This window comes from Eublepharis macularius, chromosome 6 (assembly GCF_028583425.1).
Source record: "Eublepharis macularius isolate TG4126 chromosome 6, MPM_Emac_v1.0, whole genome shotgun sequence".
NCBI classification, from domain to species: Eukaryota; Metazoa; Chordata; class Lepidosauria; order Squamata; family Eublepharidae; genus Eublepharis; species Eublepharis macularius.
The window spans coordinates 53,685,831-53,706,158 of NC_072795.1; the positions used below are offsets into that span (position 1 = coordinate 53,685,831).

The 20,328-nt window shown below is 41.3% G+C and overlaps 1 protein-coding gene across 1 annotated transcript in view; it reads right to left on the minus strand.

Moving 5' to 3' along the window:
* The window catches only part of ANKMY1 (ankyrin repeat and MYND domain containing 1), a 42,911-nt gene that overhangs the window by 2,509 nt on the left and 20,074 nt on the right, over window positions 1–20,328 (minus strand). Inside the window, exons 11-16 of the mRNA XM_054983901.1 lie at window positions 12,533–12,640; window positions 9,857–9,988; window positions 8,240–8,353; window positions 6,544–6,709; window positions 5,662–5,722; window positions 4,528–4,673 (exon numbers count right to left, since the gene is read on the minus strand). Coding sequence (XP_054839876.1) covers window positions 4,528–4,673; window positions 5,662–5,722; window positions 6,544–6,709; window positions 8,240–8,353; window positions 9,857–9,988; window positions 12,533–12,640 — 727 coding nt within the window. The remainder of the gene's footprint in view (window positions 1–4,527; window positions 4,674–5,661; window positions 5,723–6,543; window positions 6,710–8,239; window positions 8,354–9,856; window positions 9,989–12,532; window positions 12,641–20,328) is intronic.

The following is a 20,328-nucleotide window of genomic DNA, read 5'->3' on the forward strand; positions in this document are numbered from 1 at the left end:
CTCCCAAACACCAGTTGCCAGCTTCCTTCTTCCCAATATTTAAATCATACGAATATTTCTTTGCTTAGTCAACTTCTAATCTGTAGAAGAGTTGTGTGATTTTACTTTATTTTCCCCATTTATACCACAACCTTCAAATTAATGCTCCAGCACTTACAATATATGAGCATAAGCATCACCAAAAGCAACCAAAAAAATCAAGATCTGGGCAGCAGCATTGAAACCAATAAGAAGACAACAAAGAAGCACAATTCTAGCAACAAACGAGAAAAATCCAGCAGCAGCATCACATTGGTACAATTACTAAACATCATAAAACCCTAGAAAACAAAGTGTGCTTAGTGAAAACTGACTTACCTTCTATATGCTCTATCACTGGCTCCAATTCTGATTCATCATCAGACTCGGGTGAAGTTGGAGCTTCTTTTGCAGCAGTAAAACAAGGTGCAAAGACATTTCAGAATATTCAAAGGAAGACAATATTGTGACTGCCCCAAAGGAAATGTTCCTTCTATGGATATGTGAATTACAGTAGTTTCTATACATTATTAATCATACATTCAATTTATTCCAATCTTAGCAACAACAAAAGTATGCTTATTGTTACATACATTTCATACAGTACATATGCTTCTGTTTTAACAATATTTTTGACATATTATACAACAAATAGAAATGACATAGTTTTAAAATCTTCAGTGTGTTTGTAACTAGCCTTTACAGATATAGCTCTCTGAGACTGTTCATGAGAACAATCCCTGTTAATGTTTTGAATGTAGCTCAACGCCAACTGCATTGTCCCTGAGGGAAAGTTTTAAAAAATGAAGAGAGAGCAAAGATAAGTATGATTCCTCTCTCAAAATAAATGTGCAATATCTATTCCAGAACAGTTTGTCATGGATATATTTGTTTTCCTCCCCGCTCTAGGAAGCTAGGCCAATTAAAATACTTGGATACTACCTCATGATTTCTCCAATCTTCTCCTTGATGAGACACGTGAAGAATGTGCTCCTATGCAGTGATAAGGCACATACTAAAACTAGGAAATTATATTCGTATGAGCACAGCCTCAGGTTTCTACAGCAATGATCACAGGAAACTCGACAAATTAATAATTAGCAACTACAGTTGAAAGCCACCAACCAATTTTCCATTCATACTCCCTTAAATCACATCTCGCATGATGTGTTCAGCTGTTCATATGATGTTTGGAGGAGATACAGATTTTTTTTTTGTCTTCCTTGCTCTTTGATAGTAGACATGGAAAAACAGTGGAAAAGATGTCTATAAATCCTGTTTAACAATCCAGGGCTTTATTCTGATGGAGATTTCAACAACCTGTGTAGCCCACCCAGTGATGGAATGATGTTCACAGACGTGGGTTCAAATACCCGCTCCACCATGGTTTTCAGCCAGTCATTAACTCTCAATCCTCATGCTGCAACGTATAATGCCAGTAATAATGGTGTTTGGATATCTCCTCCAGAAAGATGGCCCTCCATACATAAAGATATTCTTAGCATAAGCATTCGAGGTCAAAAGATGGGTCAATGAATATTTCTGTAGAGTAGCTTGTAAAAGATTCTTACTTGCTGGCAGGCTTTCTTAACTAGTCTGGCATGTGTAGCCTTCTACCTGTGGATTTTAAATATAAGAACTGGAGGACTATAATCATCCTACATGGTTTTCAGACTGAAGCAAGTTTGTTACTCTTGGCGTAGTTCTTTTTCATCAAAACATCACTCAGCAAACTGGCATATCTACCATCAATTTCTGATAAGTAAAGGAATGCTAGATCCATCTTCCAACATAGTAAACTGAAACCTTTGCCAGTATCATCTATGGCACATTGTTCAGTAAAGAGACAAAAACAATAAGCCAGTTTCTTCCTAGGTCTTTGCTTTTACAGTATACATTTTGACAGGAAGACTAAAACATTCTAATTTTCAAAACTGGCACCTCTGTAGTTCAGTATCTGATAGATTGGGAAAGTCTTATGCATGATTGCTCTATCCAAGCGATGACATTTCAATGCCAAATTCTCCACAGGGAAGCTCTCTTCTTTGTATCTTCATTCTTCAATCATACTTTAAAGACTTTATAAACATTTTTTCATCAAGAGGGCAAACAAATATGCTTCCAAATGTCATTTCAAAAGGGCTGAACAGTACCCATTCTAGAAAACACAATGCCAGGTCTATTTCATATGCACATATAAACTGTATGCAATCCTCACTTTTCCTGTATATAGATTATTAATGTCGTCCATTTATGTATCCTCTTCCTCAGTTTTCATTCATTTGAATGGGCTTAGTAATTTGATTTCAACAAAACTGAATATCAATTATCAAGAGCCCCCACCAATGTCACAATAACCTGTTAGGCATGTAAAGATTGTATGCTTGTTACCTGCGGAATCTATTAATGATAGCAAAAATCATTTTCTAAAATCAAGTTTATTAAGAATCTGTCCTTCCCTATGATGAGAATCACACCAGTCTACAAGCTGGCCTTAAAGTCCAGCTGTTCCAGAAATTCTAACTTTGTCTCTTATGTCTTGTAGAGGCTAAGGGAAGGAGATGGCATTCTGCAAAATCTGCTTTCTATCTATAACAGACAGGGCAAATACCCAAATCTAATGTATTTTCATGCCCTCTCCCCTATTTTTCATTTTAAAAGTGCCATATTCAGCCGGGGAAGGGGAGGCTGATTCAATCCATGTGTGTATATCAAGTAAATTTCTTGTAATTTGTATCATTTATTTTAGTCACATAATGAGGGCCCATGTGTTAATATGATGAATTCTAGATCTGTTATTTTGCAATGAGCACAGTGTATGTGATTGTTAGTTTAAACAAACTTGCATCTGACTTTCAAATTAATTAAAAGTTTTTTTAAGGAATCTTAGACAATACATAAAAGATGTACAGGAATTCTGATGGAAGCTCAAGGTGGCACAACATGACACATTTGTGTTCATCTTATGTGTACAATCTATTGTCAAGAAGAGTCTGCAGAATTGGCAAAAATTTATACAGGCTTTATCCAAAGCTCATTATTTTGGAATACGTGCACAATCATGCCTCGATTTTGCACATCAGAACCTGAATGCTGATACACAGTGGGTTCCTTCAAACAATACAAAACCCACATGGGAGCTGCTCAAAGCATCTGTGTGATCGAGTTCCATGTGGGATCTGTAAGATCTGTAAAGAAATTACCACATGATTGGGGCTCATTGCATCAAGTGTCCCATAAGAAGGTCCCCAGAAAAAGTGAGAAGCTGGCAAAATCGTATTTAATGTGACCAATTTAGGAAAGGAGCTGTGGATCAGTGGCTGAGCATCTGTGCTGCATGCTCAACAAGGTCCCAGGCTCAATCACTGGCATCTCCAGTTAAAAAGATCAGAAAGTAAGCAATGTGAAAGACCTCTACCTATCAGGCCCTAGAAAATCATTGTCAGTCAGAGCAGACAACACTGACTTTGAAAGACCAATAGTCCATATATAAGGCAGCTTCATGTATCCCAGGGTGTTTCATGTATTCACCCAGCACAATAAATTGCTTACCAATGTTGTGGTTCCCACATGGAGCACTGCCCCTCACAACTATTTTTGGCAGCCTGAATGCTTGAAGCACAGTTAGGTGACAAATACATAACAATTGCACACAAAACCACTGTGAAATAAACAGGTGCAGAGTCCGACCTTGATTCAACGGTTTCAATATGTACCTCAGGCCTCACTAGATTCCTGTACATACATAGAATATGTTCGTTCACAGAAAATCAAACTGTAGTACTTGCTGAACATCGTATTATGGCCATTGTCTCTAAAAGTATATGTCTACTGTTCCATTCCATTCCAGATAAGCGATGCAGTTGATTTTTGTACAAAAAAACATTAGTTGTGTTGAGATTATTCATGCCTTGAAACACTTCAGCTTTTTGAGTTACGTTTACAGGAGAATGGGAAGTGGATTCCAGAGCTCATTTCTGCCAATATCTTCCTCAGTAAAGTTAATATTCACAGTCCCACAAGACTCAGGATAACACATTACATTGTCGGTATGTTATGTAAATCCTCTGGTGAAGTACTGATCATTTCTTGTAGTAAAGCCTAAGCTTTCTTTCTGACTGTTGACAAATTATGCATATTACAAGACTTTCCGAGAGGGACTGGATGCATCCAGTTCAACAACATAGGAAAAAGTCATGAAGACTAAAAGCCAAAGTTATTAAAATATCATTTTTCTTCTAAAAACCAGGTGTAGAATTACTCTCTATAATCTATCACACTTTGATTCATGTTTCTTAACAAGATCTAACTGGTGCTACTACCACAACAAATCATTAGACTGTTTCATAAATAGGTGCTGCTTCAAAGAAGAAGAGTGAGTCGAAATTGCCTTACAAGCAAGTAACCTTTTCAGCATTGCTAGCAATAGTGCATTCAGCCATGCAATATTTTTGCGACATGCACTGGCCACACACCTTCCTTTGTATCCCACCATCAAACAAACCATACCTGATAAACACTCTCGTTTATGACGCTCGTTCCATGATTTCACTTTACAAGATTTGCTGCAGGAAAAGTTCTCATAACAGCGTACACAAGGTGTGAGGGTCACACCTACAGATCGCCCACATTGATAGCAATATTTAAAGAAAGGACTGCAAAGGAAATATAAAAAAAAAATAATGTCCGTTAATTATTTGCACATTAACTTGCTGGAATGGACATAGCATGCAATCAGGGAGGGACGCGGGGATTCTCAGAGAAGGAAATGAGGTACAGGTGTGTGTATATGCTAATGCCAGAAGCCTCTGAAACAAGAAAGAGTGGCTGAAGTGCTTGGTGCCCAATGACAACTTAGATATACTGGGCATTTCAGAAACCTAGAGGAAGGGGGGAAATCTGTGGGATACAGTTATTTCTGGATATAAACTCTACAGAAAGGACAAGGAAGAACATGTTGAGGTGGTGTTGCTCTGTATATCAAAGATGGCATAGGGTCAAATAAGCTAGAAAACATTAGGCAGCATTGGCCTCTATGCCCTGTTCCTTGGCCCTCCGGGGCAACTGGTTGGCCATTGTGTGAAATCAGGTGCTGAACTGGATGGGCCACTGGTCTGGTTCAGCAGGGCTCTTCTTATGTTTTACGTTGTGTGGCTAATGAAGAAGGGGAAAGCACAACAAGTCAACAGTGCCAAATTTAGCCACATTCCGAAAAGTGACCAAGAGTAGCAATATACTCATGTCTCTCACTATAAAGAATTTCCTTTCTCTTTGATGTCTGAAATCACCTGACATCTGCATGCTCAGTACTGAGCTCTTTGACCACACGCAGTGATGATGAGGACATCACAGAGACAGACACGGCTAATGAACAAAAGATACTTTAAATGCTTCCCTTTTAGGCCAAACTAGGTATGAAGAGGGCAGCTCTAACACCACACAGGAAAAAGTCAGATCGAGCCAACTCTGATTAGAGTAACAGGAAAATTTTGGCTTCTGAGACAAGCAACAAAATAAAACAAAAAAATGATTCAGTGTGGTGGGGATGTCAGCCTTACAAGACAAGGCTGCCCTATAGTTAGCTGCAGACTAAGTACATTAACGCCACTATGGAAAAGATACATTTAGTTACACTGATCTTACCATCCTGCATCAGTTTCTTGCGTCACTCCTGCAGATCCTGCTGATTTCCTTTTTCCCATTGCTTCAGAATAAACATATGGAAGTGAAAATGAAGATTATTTTAAACTTAAAAATGGAAGTACGTACATTTGAGGACTGTTGCGGGGCTTTCAAATGGCTTATTCGATGTAGTCTTCGTACTGTTTCATAAAAGCTTTCCTTGTTTCTCTCTGGACTGTTATCCAGTGTTTTAAATGGAAAGAAGAGGCCAGCCAAACCTTCTAAGTCTGAAGCTGGCCAGAGGTTAGAAGACTTATGGCTGCCATCAAAGGCAACAGCAGCCACCCTTGTCCTCTCCTCTCCCTCTTCCCCATTAACATCTAGTGAACCAAAACACAAGGCCTAACGTCACACTGCAAGTTTCCCCATCCCTTGCAAATGGAAACTAACAAAAGCAGGGTGGGCAGAGGAACTCCCACTGCAATAGTTTTTTTATTTATGCTATGTTATTTATGCTCCATTTTATGTTATTTATGCTCCATTTTTTCCCCAACAGGGACCCAAAGCAGCTTACATCATTTGTCCCCCTTCCCTTTTATTCTCACAACCTTTCTGTTAAGTAGATTAGGCTCTGAGACAGTGACTGACCTGAAATCACCTAGCAAGCTTTCACGGCACAGTGAAGATTCAAACCTGGAACTTCCAGATCTTATACGACACTCTAACCACTACTTCAAGCCAGCATCTCACATTTGTCTTGTTGATGAGGACGACTTCTTTAAGCCACCCTACCCGATGTGGAAGCATTTTCTTACTAGGAGCTCTATGCTCACTGTAGTTTGCCAGTTTCATAAAGCATTGTATAATACATGTGCAGCTTAAAAAGGTGTGACTTGAACTCACTAAATCTGAGTCTACGAAGTTCTTCCCGATCCCATCGTTTTTCTTGCCCAATGACACACTCACGAAGCCGGTCGCTAAGATATTCTAGCAACTTCCTACGATTATTGAAGGTCTCCCGCTCAGTTGGTGACAAAGCATGGAACGGGGTGTGTGACAGTTTCTTATCCTGCAATATAAAATAACACAGAGTAGACATGTAGTATCACAAAGATCTATTTTCTTGTCATAGTAGCAGACAGTATGTCTGAAAGTGCTTCAGGAAAACAAATGCGAAACTAGTGTGAATATTAACACTGAAAATACCACACAGAATGATCAGTGAACTGCCATCTGTTTGTGACAAGAAACAGAATCCATTTAACACGGCTAACTCCTCTGCATTTCAGGTGCTTAGCTTTCCTAGGGCAAGAGGCACTTTTTACAAACTGATGCTTGATCCATCCCCCCTCAATTCTGTGTGCAGAATCGTGGCTAACCACCTTTCCCTCCCACTTACACAGAGCAGTACGCACATGTAATAAAGGGGTTTTGCACAAAGTTTATTGCTTTCAATATGTTGACCAGCTCTACAGGGTGCTTTTACATTCAAATGCAATCAGTAGCTGAACAGTTACAAAATGAATAAATGAAAAACAGCCAGCTTATATTGATGGATGGAATTACCCTGGGAATCTATTTACCTGTAAGGGACCAAGGGTTACTTTGATTGGCCTTTTGATGGTGCCTTGCATCTATCCACTTTTGCTTTGCATCTGATGGTGCAACAGAGCTGAGCCATGCAGAACTGTGATAGAGCTGATGACTAGAGTACTGCATTCTTGACTAGGGATAGCCATCTGGTGACCTGTTCACCAAAAGACTTAGAGCTGGTCCCCAGGAAGTACCATAACTGGTACCAAAATTCAATCTCAGTATAACATAATTGCTCACTTTAAAAAGGGGGGGGGATACAGCTGGCTTTCCCCCTCAATCCTGCCCAAATCCCCCTCCTTACTACAGCCTTTTTGGGTGGTGAACGGGATCCCTTATTTAATTTTTTACCAGTAGAAAAGCTGGTTGGATCCAATCCAAAGTTGTTTTCAAATGTTATGAAACAGCTAATCCACCTGTTAGTGTTACATCTCTCTTTCAGGCCTGTATATAAAATGTAGGCCATCAGCAAGGGCAAATGTTCCATAATCACTAAGAGCTAAACTACACAAGACAAATTACATGAGGACTCTCAAGTGAAGGGAGACGCAATGTTAGCAGGGAAGTTTAGTTTGAATTTTACCTCTCTACACAGCAGCAAATAAATAAATAAATAAATAAATAAATAAATAAATAAATAAATAAATAAATAAATAATCCTTTGTCACTAATGAGAACAGCTGCGCAGAAAACAAACCATTCTTCCTGCTCATAGGCATACCCACCTTTAGATATTGTACATTCTTAAAGTAACCATCTACAACCAATGAAAGCAGTCTTGTAAGAGGCTTGTGACTTCTTTTCTCTCTCCAAGGGCAACTTAACATTCTGTAAATCTTTGACTGACTGAATGATCAATGGACAAATAAATTAGAGAGCCAAGGAAAATGAGAACATGGCAATCAAGAACTTCTGTAGCACCTAGCATGATGTCCTTTATCAATTACTGGGAAAGGATGCAATTATTTTTAAAGTGGGTTTGAATTTCTAGGTGTTGAAGAGATACCTGAGAGTATTTGAAATGTGCATAGTCAAGTACCGTTCCCACTGCAGCTTTAGTATCATCCCCAATGGTAATGGGCATCAACATGTCTGCACCTCCAGCTATTAGAGTATTAATCTGGAGAGAAGAAAGAAACAAAAGACATAAGGAATCACAGAGCTGCTCTCATGAACTCAGCATCTTGTGTTCTTTTACCTCCCCACTCCACATCACCCTTCTCTTTCCTTGTGCACACGGTCTATTTACCTGCATCTCTCCTTCTTCTCCCCAGCTTCATAGCACTGCTCTCTATATTTAAGCCAAATCAGACATGATGTTGGAAAGCCTGTAAACAGATCTTCCCAGCATCACAACTGGTTTAGTGCTACCTTTCCTGTTCCCCCACCCACAACATGTCTGTCTCTCTCTCAGTGATCCCTTGTCTCTCAGTGATCCCCTCCATTTGGTTTAAAGACTTCTGCTCTGCTCCTTACTGTGCTCAAAGCAGCTTCCAATAACCTATAAAACCAGTACAATAAAATGCACAAAAACATCAGTACTAGTAGAATATTTGTTACAATTAAGCTCTAACACGAACTATGTGGTTTTGCCCCATCCTACTCCCAAAACTGCAAATCATAGTCAACTAGAGTACTTTCCATAGAAGCCAGAACTCTCAAAATCAGCTGGAAAATGCCTGCTGGAATAAAAGCCTTCCACTTCACAAAGTCTGTGGTGCTGCTTCCCATTGCTGCTGCAGTACACCAGACATTGCAATTTCCAACACCCCTTCTCTACGTGAAAGACTGAACTTTGTGGACTTTGTACACTAGACATTGAGAAGGGGTGTTGGAAATTGCAATGTCTGGTGTACTGCAGCAGCAATAGGAAGATGAGCCTTCTATGCAGGGGGCAGCAAGGATCACTTAGTTAGGACAGTGAGAGCAGCATCTCTCTTGTTTCCTGAAGGTCATTTCCTTGTCTTGTCTCCTATTGGGCTAAACAGGGCAATATCCTGCCTCTTCTCTCTCCTGCTTCAATTCACTGTCTCTGCAAGATGTAGTCAGACAGCAAGGAACCTATCTCTATCTCTCTTCTTCAGTATCAAGTATGTATTTCCTCAAACGTTTTTGCCTCTTTAATCAGCACGGCGTAACTTCTCTGCTCTGTTTGCACTCAGCTAACATGTGGCACATGACAATTGAAGGCACCTTGTACATCTCTATGATAGGCTGCTCCACAGGGTAAGAGCTACCACCAAAAAAAGCCACTGCTCTCATTGAGGCCAAATGAACCTCCCAAGAGCAGGGAATGTCCAATAGTGGTTAAGCTGAGCAGCATCAACAAGCAAGTCTTTTATCTTTATATTTCACAGCATTTTTCTGCGACCTTCATCCCCTTCCCTTTTAACCCTTTTTCCTATCCACAGGTAGGGACCTCCATAACAGAGCACATGCTTCACAAGTAGAAAGTCTCAGGTTAAATTCCTGCCATCTCCAGTAGATGTTTCTCTTCCCAATCCACTGCCAGTCAGGGTAGACAATCTACAGCTAGCTAGACCAGTAATTTGACTTGGCATGAAGTACCTTCCTATATGTATATCCAAAAAGCCAGGACCAGAACATTTAACATTTTTCTTACAAGAGAAATCTTATGTGCTAACGTCTTGTTCTGGTCATATGCAGGGTTAACAACGGCACACAGGGCACTTCCAACAGCTTGGCTTAATCGGAGATTTGGGTCAGCTCCAGCAGCCAAAAGCTCAGCCACTGCCTGTGTAAATTGGAGAAGGGAGGGAATCAATAAAAACCATCTCATGAATTTAAGTATTTTTACAGCAAAAGGTGATGCAGAATTTATATTAGAACAGCTTGTCACTAAATGTAAAATCTCTCCTTAACAATCTCTGCTGGTGAAAATGTGAACAAGAGACAAGCAGGGCTAAGCCGATGGATCTTCAGTTTCTCCCTCACCCTATCATGGCCGCTGCTTTCTTCTGGCTTAGGCAGCAAAATGCCATTCTTCAACTTTCAGAGAAAGCAAAAGAGAAAGAGAAGAGCAAGAACAGCTGCAGCCTCCCCTGTCAATTAGCATCAGAACTCAATAGCATCAGAACTCAGCTCAGCTCTGATATTATCTTCAATATGGCAAGAATGGGGCGCAGGAAAACTTCCAACCAGTCACTTCCACGCTCTTGTTTGAAGCAGCATCAGGCTCTAGTGGAACTATCCTCTTTTTCTAAGTATTTGGTGTACCAGACCTATCATTTTGCTTTGAATGAAGGACAAGCCCAACCTAGCCCTGATCAAAAAAATAAAGATGGTACCCTTCTTCCCTCAGTGCAGCCCAAGTTGCTGTTGCATGAAGAATGAACAGCTCTAATGACATCTACAAAAACATCCAAGATCTTTCACATGTGACAACAAAATAAAAATATTACTGGTTTTAAATTTAGCTGATTCTTCAGCTTTTCTATCATGTGACATTCTACCATAGCCAAGAGTGATGCTCTGGTGCAGGTGCAAGATAAACTTCATAAATCTTTAAAAACTGACAAGAAGTGAGGAGCTTATGATTGGTCCATTCTAGCAGTTAAAGAATAATTTATTTACCACTGTCCACTACTTTTAACTGGTTGTCAAAGACAATAGGAACAGCTGTATTGTTATACAACCTATTGGACTACATTAAAGTTCATACACAGTTCACTAGAATATACCTTTATAACTAGAATATATTGTGATCTAATCCATTTTCCCATTCCAAACAGGCAATAACGGGGGGAGGCTTTGGGTTCCATGCCTGGCTTCTAGGCCTTCTGAGGGCACTTGGTTAGCCATTGTGGGAAACAAGATGCTGGTTTAGTGGGACCTGTGGCTTGAACCAGCAGCACTCTTCCTATGCACTGTCAATCACTGGCAGTTAACAGGTAGCTTTAACAACAATCTGTTCCAATTCTATCCTAAGTAGAGAGCAAGTGTGATGAGTGGTAAAAAGTCTCAGATTATCTGTTACATTACGTTAAATTGCTTATGTTTTGTTTCAACATTGTTTCAGCTCTGTATCAGATTTCTGCATGTTTTCAAATGTATGCAATCTATACTCTATTGCAGGGGTGGGCAAATTGCGGCCCGCGGGCCACATGCGGCTACAGAGTTTTTTGTGGCCCGCCAAGACAGTCAGAAAAATCCGCCTTGAACCGAGATTTCCTTCTAAAATTAAATGTGCTTGCAGCTATAGATGATATGAAATTAGCACAATAAATAAATTGAATAAAACTACCACTATTTTATTTAATTTATATTTATTGATTTTTATGATACAATTTATACCTTTTCTGAAATGCAAAGTTAACTAATGAATGCAATCATTTTAAAAGGTGCGGCCCTCCGCTAACCTCCACTCCCACAAAGTGGCCCCTGAGCCAAAACATTTGCCCACCCCTGCTCTATTGTATTGTTTACTGAATGTCCTTGCTGTTATCATATTGAATTACGCTGTGCAATCCACTTTGGGTCTCAGTGAGAAAGGCGGATGATAAAAAACAAACAAACAAACAAGATCAGGAGCAAGTGAAAGCCTGCTGAGTGACCTTGGGCCAGTCATTCTTTTTCCTTGCAGGGTTGGTGCAAGCATAAATTTCAGAAAGGGAGAATGATGTATGTCACTCAGATTTTTGTAGGAAAGACAGGATTAAAAAGTACTAAACAAATACTGTGTAGGGTGAAAAATACTAAGCCATCACCTTTTGCCACTGGCCTCTTCTCATTCCACTCTGATTAGTTTCTTAAACAATAATATTGAAATGTGCAAACATTATGTTTGCAAGCTTTAAAAGGCATTGGGTTGGATCTAGCACAGCAATTCCAAAGGCTCAAGAAGTTCTACCCATAGAGTGTTACACTCTAAGCTTCCTCTTTCTGTGGCAGCTCAAAATGCTTCCCAAAATCTTGTTCCTAGGGGCTTCCTCCCGCAAAGATTGTGGGGGAGTCATTTCAGGCTGCTGCGGGAGGGGGAAGCTAAGAAAGCCACGTTCCATGGGCAGAACTCCTTGTGCCTGTGGAAACACTGCTTACATAGTGGCAGAGGGCCTGGTTTAAATGAAAGACAGGTAAATTCTTCTGTTACATGAGTATCATATTTAAATCAGGCTAAACAGACCAACACCACTGACGGAAGAGCTTGCAAATGGTTACTGTAAGAGCTGGAATCATCAATTTGGGTTGCAATACACAGAATAATATTTAAAAGAAGTCCTAATTTATTTGCAAAAAGTTAAATATACTTGTAGATGGGGAATGGGGGAATAATGCTCACCAGATCATTTCCACTAGCAATGGCCAGAGAAAGAGGGGAATGGCCACTCCAGAGGAGATTTGGATTTGCACTGTGATTTAAAAGAAGATGAACAACATCACTTGCATTCTGAAAGAGAAGAGTATAATAAAATCAGATCAATAAAGACAAAACATTTATCAAAATGAACAAAAAATGGGATTAAATATTTGTAATAAATTACAAATTTAAAATGAATTATGTTAAAGCAAAGGCATGCACGCATTTCTTAATCTGAAGCTAGAAACTGAAGCTAATGTTGAATAGGCATTCACCCCTACGCACTCCAACAAAGTTAAAGCTGACATGGCAAAAATTTAAGAAGAAACCTTAAGAATGAACAGAGCATGGTTTCCAGTTCTGAAAAACACCAGGCTAACAAAACACTCTATACCCGACAATAGCCCTGCAGAGAAGATTAGCACATCAAGCACCAATCCATATGCAAAAGAACCTCCTCAGGATACAGAAGCCTCCCGCCATTAGCATTCCACACCCTGGGAAACTCTTACAGGATGACTCAGCTCAACCCCACCCCTCCTGAGTAGATATAAATGACCTGCCGACATCTTTTCCACACTGTGACACTGAGAGATCTCTGTCTTTTGGTGCTACACCTCTGAAGATGTCAGCCACAGCTGCTGGCAAAACGTCAGGAACTACAATGCCAAGACCACGGCAATACAGCCCGGAAAACCCACAACAACCATTGCCCATGTGACCTTTGAAACTTTCAGCACCTTCTTGGAATGGGTGGCCAAGGATCACTGCAGCTCACATCACACACTATCTGGATGACTTCATATTTTCTGGGATACCTGGAGACACCTCGTGCACTGATCAGCTGTCAAAAAGTAGGCATGACTTTGGCGCCCAAGGGTACCATGGAGCAGTTGGTGTATCTGGGCATCCTGACTGACTCTGTGGCTGACACCTCCAGCCTGCTGGTAGACACACTTATGGTCTTCCTGAGCATGATGGCTCCTGTGAACCATCAACATGGCTCTTGTGAGCAAGAAATGCATCCTGAAAGCGATTCAGTCAAGTGCAAGGTGGTGGACCCTGGGAGGAACTTCTGCACTCTCTTTGCAAGGGTGACTGCCAGGGCTACAGCACTCCATCACCACTTCAGGATCATTAAGGGGATGAAGGCAGACCTGCACACACTCCTTGACAACTTCAATAACATCTCCTTCTGGTTAGAGCCCTTGAACTTGTGTGCTGCCTTCTAAGTGCAATGAGACACCACAGGGGTTTTGAGTTAGCGGTGTATCTGGATGGGAAGAGATGCAGTCAGTGGTGGCCTACAGCATGGCTGAGAATGGATATTAACAGAGACTTTACATTCTTGGAGTTCTTTCTCATATTGGTTAAAGTTGTCGTCTGGTGGAACCTGTTCTGGAACAAGAAAGTATGTTTCTGGTATGACAATCAGGTGGTGATAAGGCTTGTTAACTGGCAGTCATCACGCTCTTAGAGAATCATGTGTCTTGTCTGGAAATTTGTCTTGGTCTGCTTGTATACTAACAATGCTTTCTCAGCCCACTATGTTGCAGGTATAGACAACAGCATCACAGATGCCTTATTTCACTTCCAGGAGCAGAGAATCAGGGCCTTGGTGCCTGGAGGGGGAAGCCGCTTGGACCCCTCCCAGGAGGAGCTGTGGGCGCTTGGTGCCAGCATCAGAGACCGCCGTGTTGTACCTGGCTTCTATGCACAACAAGAGGTGCATCCCAAGACTATGTCTCTCCATCTAGCAACCGTTTCATTCTTCTGCAGGACTGTGGGCATGCTGGATTCAACCAACAGCTTACTTGCCAGGAGGGCAGTAACAGAATAGTCCTGTATGGTACTGGCATGCAGCGATATGAGGAGGCCTATCACCTTTCCAGTCCTTCAAGGACTCCTGGGAAAGTTTTCCAGCATCTGCTGGTCAGGGTTTAGGATCACATTGTTCCAAGCAGCTTTTGGTAGCCAGTTTGGTATAGTGGTTAATAGCAGCGGGACTCTAATCTGGAGAACCGGGTTTGATTCCCTATTCCTCTGTTTGAAGCCAGCTAGGTGACCTTGGGTCAGTCACAGCTTCTCAGAGCTCTCTCAACCCCACCCACCTCACAGGGTGATTGTTGTGGGGATAATAATAACATACTTTGTAAACCGCTCTGAGTGGGTGGTAAGTTGTCCTGAAGGGCGGTATAAAAATTGAATGTTGCTGTTGTTGTTCACCTTCTCATTCTATGGGGCTTTCTGGGTGGAGGAGCTCAGGGTAAGGCACTGGAATTTGGCAACATGTACATTGATGGCAAGATGCTTTGGATTTGGGTTTGGCTGTCTAAGACTGACGGTGGGGTTGGGAGGCAACTCTGCAACTGCACAGTGTTGCACAGGGGCCTTCTGCCTGTTATAAGTGATGTTGGCCTTCTTGGCCATCAGACTATGTGAAACTGCACCCTTACTGGTGCATGCTAATAGAACTTTTCTCACTGGTTTCCAGTTCATTGCTATCTTGCAGGCTGGGTTGGGGGAATTTGGGTCTCACTTCTTCAGGATTGGGGCTGTGGCCACTGCGGTGGAAGCTTGATTGCCCCCAGCCCACATCCAATCCATCGGGTGCTAGGCCTTAATAGCATACAAAGGGTACAGTTGGGGCCAGTCAGGTACTAATGCTTCTCTATTCTAGTTGCAGGCACTGCAGTTATCTCAGAGATAAGCTGTCTGGTGAATTGGCAAAGGGGAGGACACAGAGCAACACTGAGTGGAGTTGTAAGGGGTAGCCTCCTCAGGTGATTGTAGCCTGGGTGGTCCATGTCTGGTTGCCCAGGATTTTGCATACCAATCACCTTCAGGAGGCCAGGAAGGAATTTTTTCCTACAGGGCCCTGGGTTTGGGGGGGGGGGGTCTTCCTTTGGGCATGGGCAGGGATGCCTGGGTGGAAGGGGCAGGCCTCCAATTTAACTGCAACTGTTGGGAGCACTGGCAGGTGTCAAGTGACACACTCACCTCTTGTGCCGGTTTTGAGGCATTCGGCCAGATCCGCTGGAGTGAGCTGTTCTGACAGAGCAGCTCACCCCTACCTTTTTGGGGTCCCCTTAAGGAATCTGGGGGAAGCTGAAGGATATGAACCTGGAATGGCCACTGCAGGCTTCACCCTGGGTGGCAAGGACTTCCTGGGCCACATTTGGATGGGAGTGCATCCCCTGCCATCCTGCAGTGCCCGACAGGTGTGCTGGGGAAGTGGTCACCAAGTGGCAAGGGGCTATTCAATGCGGTGGATTCATTGCCCTATGCCTCACCACTGCTGTAATCAATTAAGTTGTGTCATGTCTTCATTCAAAGATGGTGTGTTGCATATTCTTTGCCCAGGGCCCCATCCTCACCATTAGCCTATACAGATGCAATGCAATGTCATAAATCAACAGCAGTACTTAATAAACCATAAGTAGAAGAAAAACTCATGCCAATGCTTTTCATAGAGCTCATCTCAATCAAGAAATAAAAAGCACCTTGACCTTTAATCTCTGGAGTTCCATGCAGTAGCTAATAAAGGAGAGGCGGCTTTTAGGCAACCAGGATTTATCATTGGCCTATTACTCCTCCCCACTGAAACCCTGAGCACACAGACCTGACCACACATGAAGAAATAATATTCACTGTCATCAAATATTGATATAGCTGTTCAAACAAATGACTGGTAAATGTTGTCAGAGTAAAGTATAAGACAACAGCCAGGAACCAAAGAACCACACATCTAGCTCTACAGAGGGCTATAGTCTTGAGTTTCTTGAACAACTATGCTCCATGCCATATAACAAACCATATCTGACACTGAGTGGCTTTCAAAAGTTGATATCATTGTATAAGGACAAAAATTCTACTGGGTGTGGCTCAGAGCCTGAGGCATACCCACAGCAACCCTTTGTGCCCTAGTCTATACAAAAAAATTTCATGAGGATTTTCCTCAGTAGATGAAGACTTTTTTGTTACATCCAGTTAATGCAACATTCAAGCAGATCTTAGATACAAGTGCCTTGAGGAAATATTGCAATAAAAGGGGAAGTGCGGGCGAAATAGCAATTCCAATGATCGTATCAGGATGCTCTTTGCAACTGATGAGGAGCTAATAATCGGCACAGAAGTTTCTAAAGAAGCTAGAAAGGAAATAGAGAAATATGCATCTATGTAAGAAACTTCCCAAAAAGTAATTGCAGTTAAAAGTATGTTCTAAGAGTTTGTCCTAAATTTCAACCTGAAAAGAACTGTACATGGCAATTAAGCATTTTTATGTGATGGCATTGAAAGAACAAAGAACAAAAGCAAAAGAAACCACTACAATAAAGGCTGAGTTTTCTATTACAACTTGAAAATTCAACAGCAGCAGCAAAATGACGCTTAAAAAAGAACTACATTGATGTAAATAAAGACCTACTGCAATTACAGATTCTTAATTATGTATGAGCGAAGAAGAGAGGTAAAGTTAAGTTATTGACTTTTTATTTATGTAACTGAAGGCAGCAATAAAAAACTGCAAGGTAAGAAATGTACGTCAATGAAGTAATCAACTCCTGAAATGAAAGAGTATCGGTCACAACTCATTATGGTCCATCAAATAGGACTTTTTCCAATTTTGCTAATTTACACAAGACCAATCATCAAAAGTAATTAACAAAAAACCCCTAGTTGTTTAATGAGAAATCTCTAAATGCTTTCAACATGATGCTCAATTCCTCCACCCCCATCTTTTAAACCATTTTAACAATGTAATCACCAAATAATCAACATTCCTCACAGCACTTCTCTTTCCTCCCATTCCACACTTGAACTTAAGCTGTGTTAAGAAAGCTCTCTTTTGCACAGAGGAATTGCATCGCTGCTTAAGAATTAAGTTCACACAAGACTGAACTTCATAATAAAAAAAGTACTCCCTTATTATAAGGAACTACATACTGGAGAGGAAAAAGTAGAGATAGCATTCTAAACTATCTACCTATGCTAAAATAGATAGAGACATCTTACTCCGGCAGAAGTTAGACAAACAAGGGGGAAGTAGGACGGTCAGTTAGAAGGAAGTTCCTGGAGAACAGCAGTCTAAGGGCAAAGCGACAACTGCAGCACCACAGCAGATCAAAGCAAAAAGGCTAGAAAGTACTGGCTTCTTTGTCTTTCTAGTGCTCCCTCCCCCAATATTCAATACAGAGAAAAATGAGAAGTACAATATTTGATATGTCTTTTTAAAATAGAGAAAAGAAATTCTGTTGGGTCTTACTTCAGAGTAAATATGCACAGGAACTCTCAAGTGCAGTGCTGTAACAATTTCCCTCCATCCTTCTTCTCCAACAACCAATCTCACCTTCACAAAACTGAACAGAAATGGGGAGGGGGGGAGAGTAGAGGAAGGAAGGGGAGAGATCTAAAGCTGCTTCAGCAAGATTTAAGTTCAGTAGCACCTTAAAGACCAACAAGATTTCCAGAGTACACGCTTTCAAGAGTCAAGCTCCCTTCATTGGCTTCAACTATTTTCGTTCATCTAGGTCTAGAAGTGGAGATCCCAATCTGATAACTGCTCTCTAGGACTTCTCTCTTTTCTATGACTTGCCAAAAATAAGAGATTACCACTTGTTTTCCATCTCCGGAAGAATATCTTGCTTTCTGATGTTACAAGAAAGTTCTACAGGAGTGTGCAGGTTTGGGGATGTTTCAATAAATCCTATATAATGATACAGACCAAATCACATTAATCACATTAAAAGTAAAAGCAGATGACAGGTACAGATTCTTAAGATTCCATTTGTCTTTAGAACTATGCTATGCTTAATCAGCATTTATAAAATTTGGTTGATGGTCAATGCAGTCATCATGGGGGGTTTTTTGGAATCAAATGTAGTCTGAGCTCTAAAAAACATGTTTTAACCAAAGCTCTAGAACCTGCCCCCAGAGGAACAACAGGCTAATCATTATTCCCTGATCCAAGACTGGCACAGTTGGTTTAATTGTGCCACAGAACTTAGCAATATAAAATAATGGCTGAGGAGGCCAACATTTGAATGCCGGAGAGGACTGCAGTGACCCCAAAAGTGCCACATGCCTTTCACCCAAACTTACGAGTGGCTTCACATGTTACAAGTAGTGGTAGCAAGGCATGAGTCTGTTCCACACACTCCCTACTCAAGACAGCAACTAGGACTTCCGTCCCCTCCCTGCCCCCAATTCATATGTTAGGTAAGAGGGCATTTGTATCAGCTGCCCTTAAGCATCAAGGAGGGTCACAGCCAAATGGACTACAGCTGGATTCCAGCATTAAATGATACTCCATTTAACAGTTAATTTTTTTAGTTTGTTGTTTCTTCTGTCGGCTGTGCTAGTGGCTGTCCACTTCCTCCAAATCAAAGGCCAGCAACATTTCCCTTGTTGTTAATGGGTTTGAGTTCCAGGCTTACTGCAGCTGAAAAGAAATATTGCCTTTAATCTAACAAAACGCTAAGGACCTCTGCTGGCCAAGGCTTGATGTTGCTCCAAATTGCTGTCCTGCAAGAGGACTCTATCCAGCTCTGATTCAGTGCCAACGGCATAATATACAGTCCCAATATTATGAGCAACAGAAATAACCTTGCAGTGAAGAGGTAGACTAGCAGCATCCACATTCATTTTCTGGAGGATGACCGATTGGGGAGAGACAAGCACTTCAGTGCAGGAAACAGCAATCAGATAACCAAATAAACTATTTTAAAAGCAAACAGCTCACAAAATAACGAGCCTTGCTGTCTGCCACCTTTAAATTTTTTAAAACTTACATGACCATTCCAGCATTTGAGTGTTAAACCAAAATGAATAAAACAGTAAAGAACATTTTTTATGTTCACAGAATAGTCCAGTCGTGGTGTTAAGGAGAGCTGTGCTGCTCAGCACTATTGATGTCTCTCTTTGGCCATTTCCCATAGGTGTTTGTATAAGCTGCCTTCTACATTGGTCTACAGAGGTTGGCACTGCATACTCGGACTGGCAGCAGCTCTCCAAGGTCCCATGCAGAGGTCTGGTCTTCTGCATCACCGCTGGCCTTTCAAATGAAGGGGCCAAGGATCAGACCTGGGGCCATCTGCAAGCAAAGTAGATGGTCTACCACTGATCCACACACAAGGTTCATAACCATGGCAACTGGTGAGCAAGTAAGACAGAACTCCTGTAATGAGTTTCTGGGGTTTGAGTGAAGGAAAAAATGCAGTATCACATACCCTCAAATCGTGAGAAAAGATTTCTGAAGCCCTTGCAATGGGACAGTAAGAAATGCAACTGATGGATCAAGAAAAGACTTTTCAATGCAGCTGAATACAATTAAAAACACAAGCTTTTTAAATTCTAAGCAGAATTTAACTGCACTCCTTGCAATTGGCAAGTAACTTTTTCTCTGTAACAAGAGATCTACTGGATCAGACCAAAGGTCCATCTAGTCCATCATCCTGTTTCCCACAATGACTGATCAATATAGGAAATGCGATGCTGGACCAATCTTTCAGATGACCCAGAAATCCTGTAGACAGAGCAAGAAGGCAACAGTCTGCCTCCAGTAAGCGCCCCCCCCCCCTCCAGCAACTGGTGTTGGCACATTATCTATGAACATTAAGATTCCATTTATTCATTTTGGTTAACAGATGTTGAGATACCTACCCTTTTTGAAGTTGCCTGATCCATTTTTAGAATTACTTATGTTAACGGCTGTTACCACAACTTGTGGCAGCAAATTCCATACATTAATAAAGCATGGTGGGAAGAAGTACTTGCTTTTG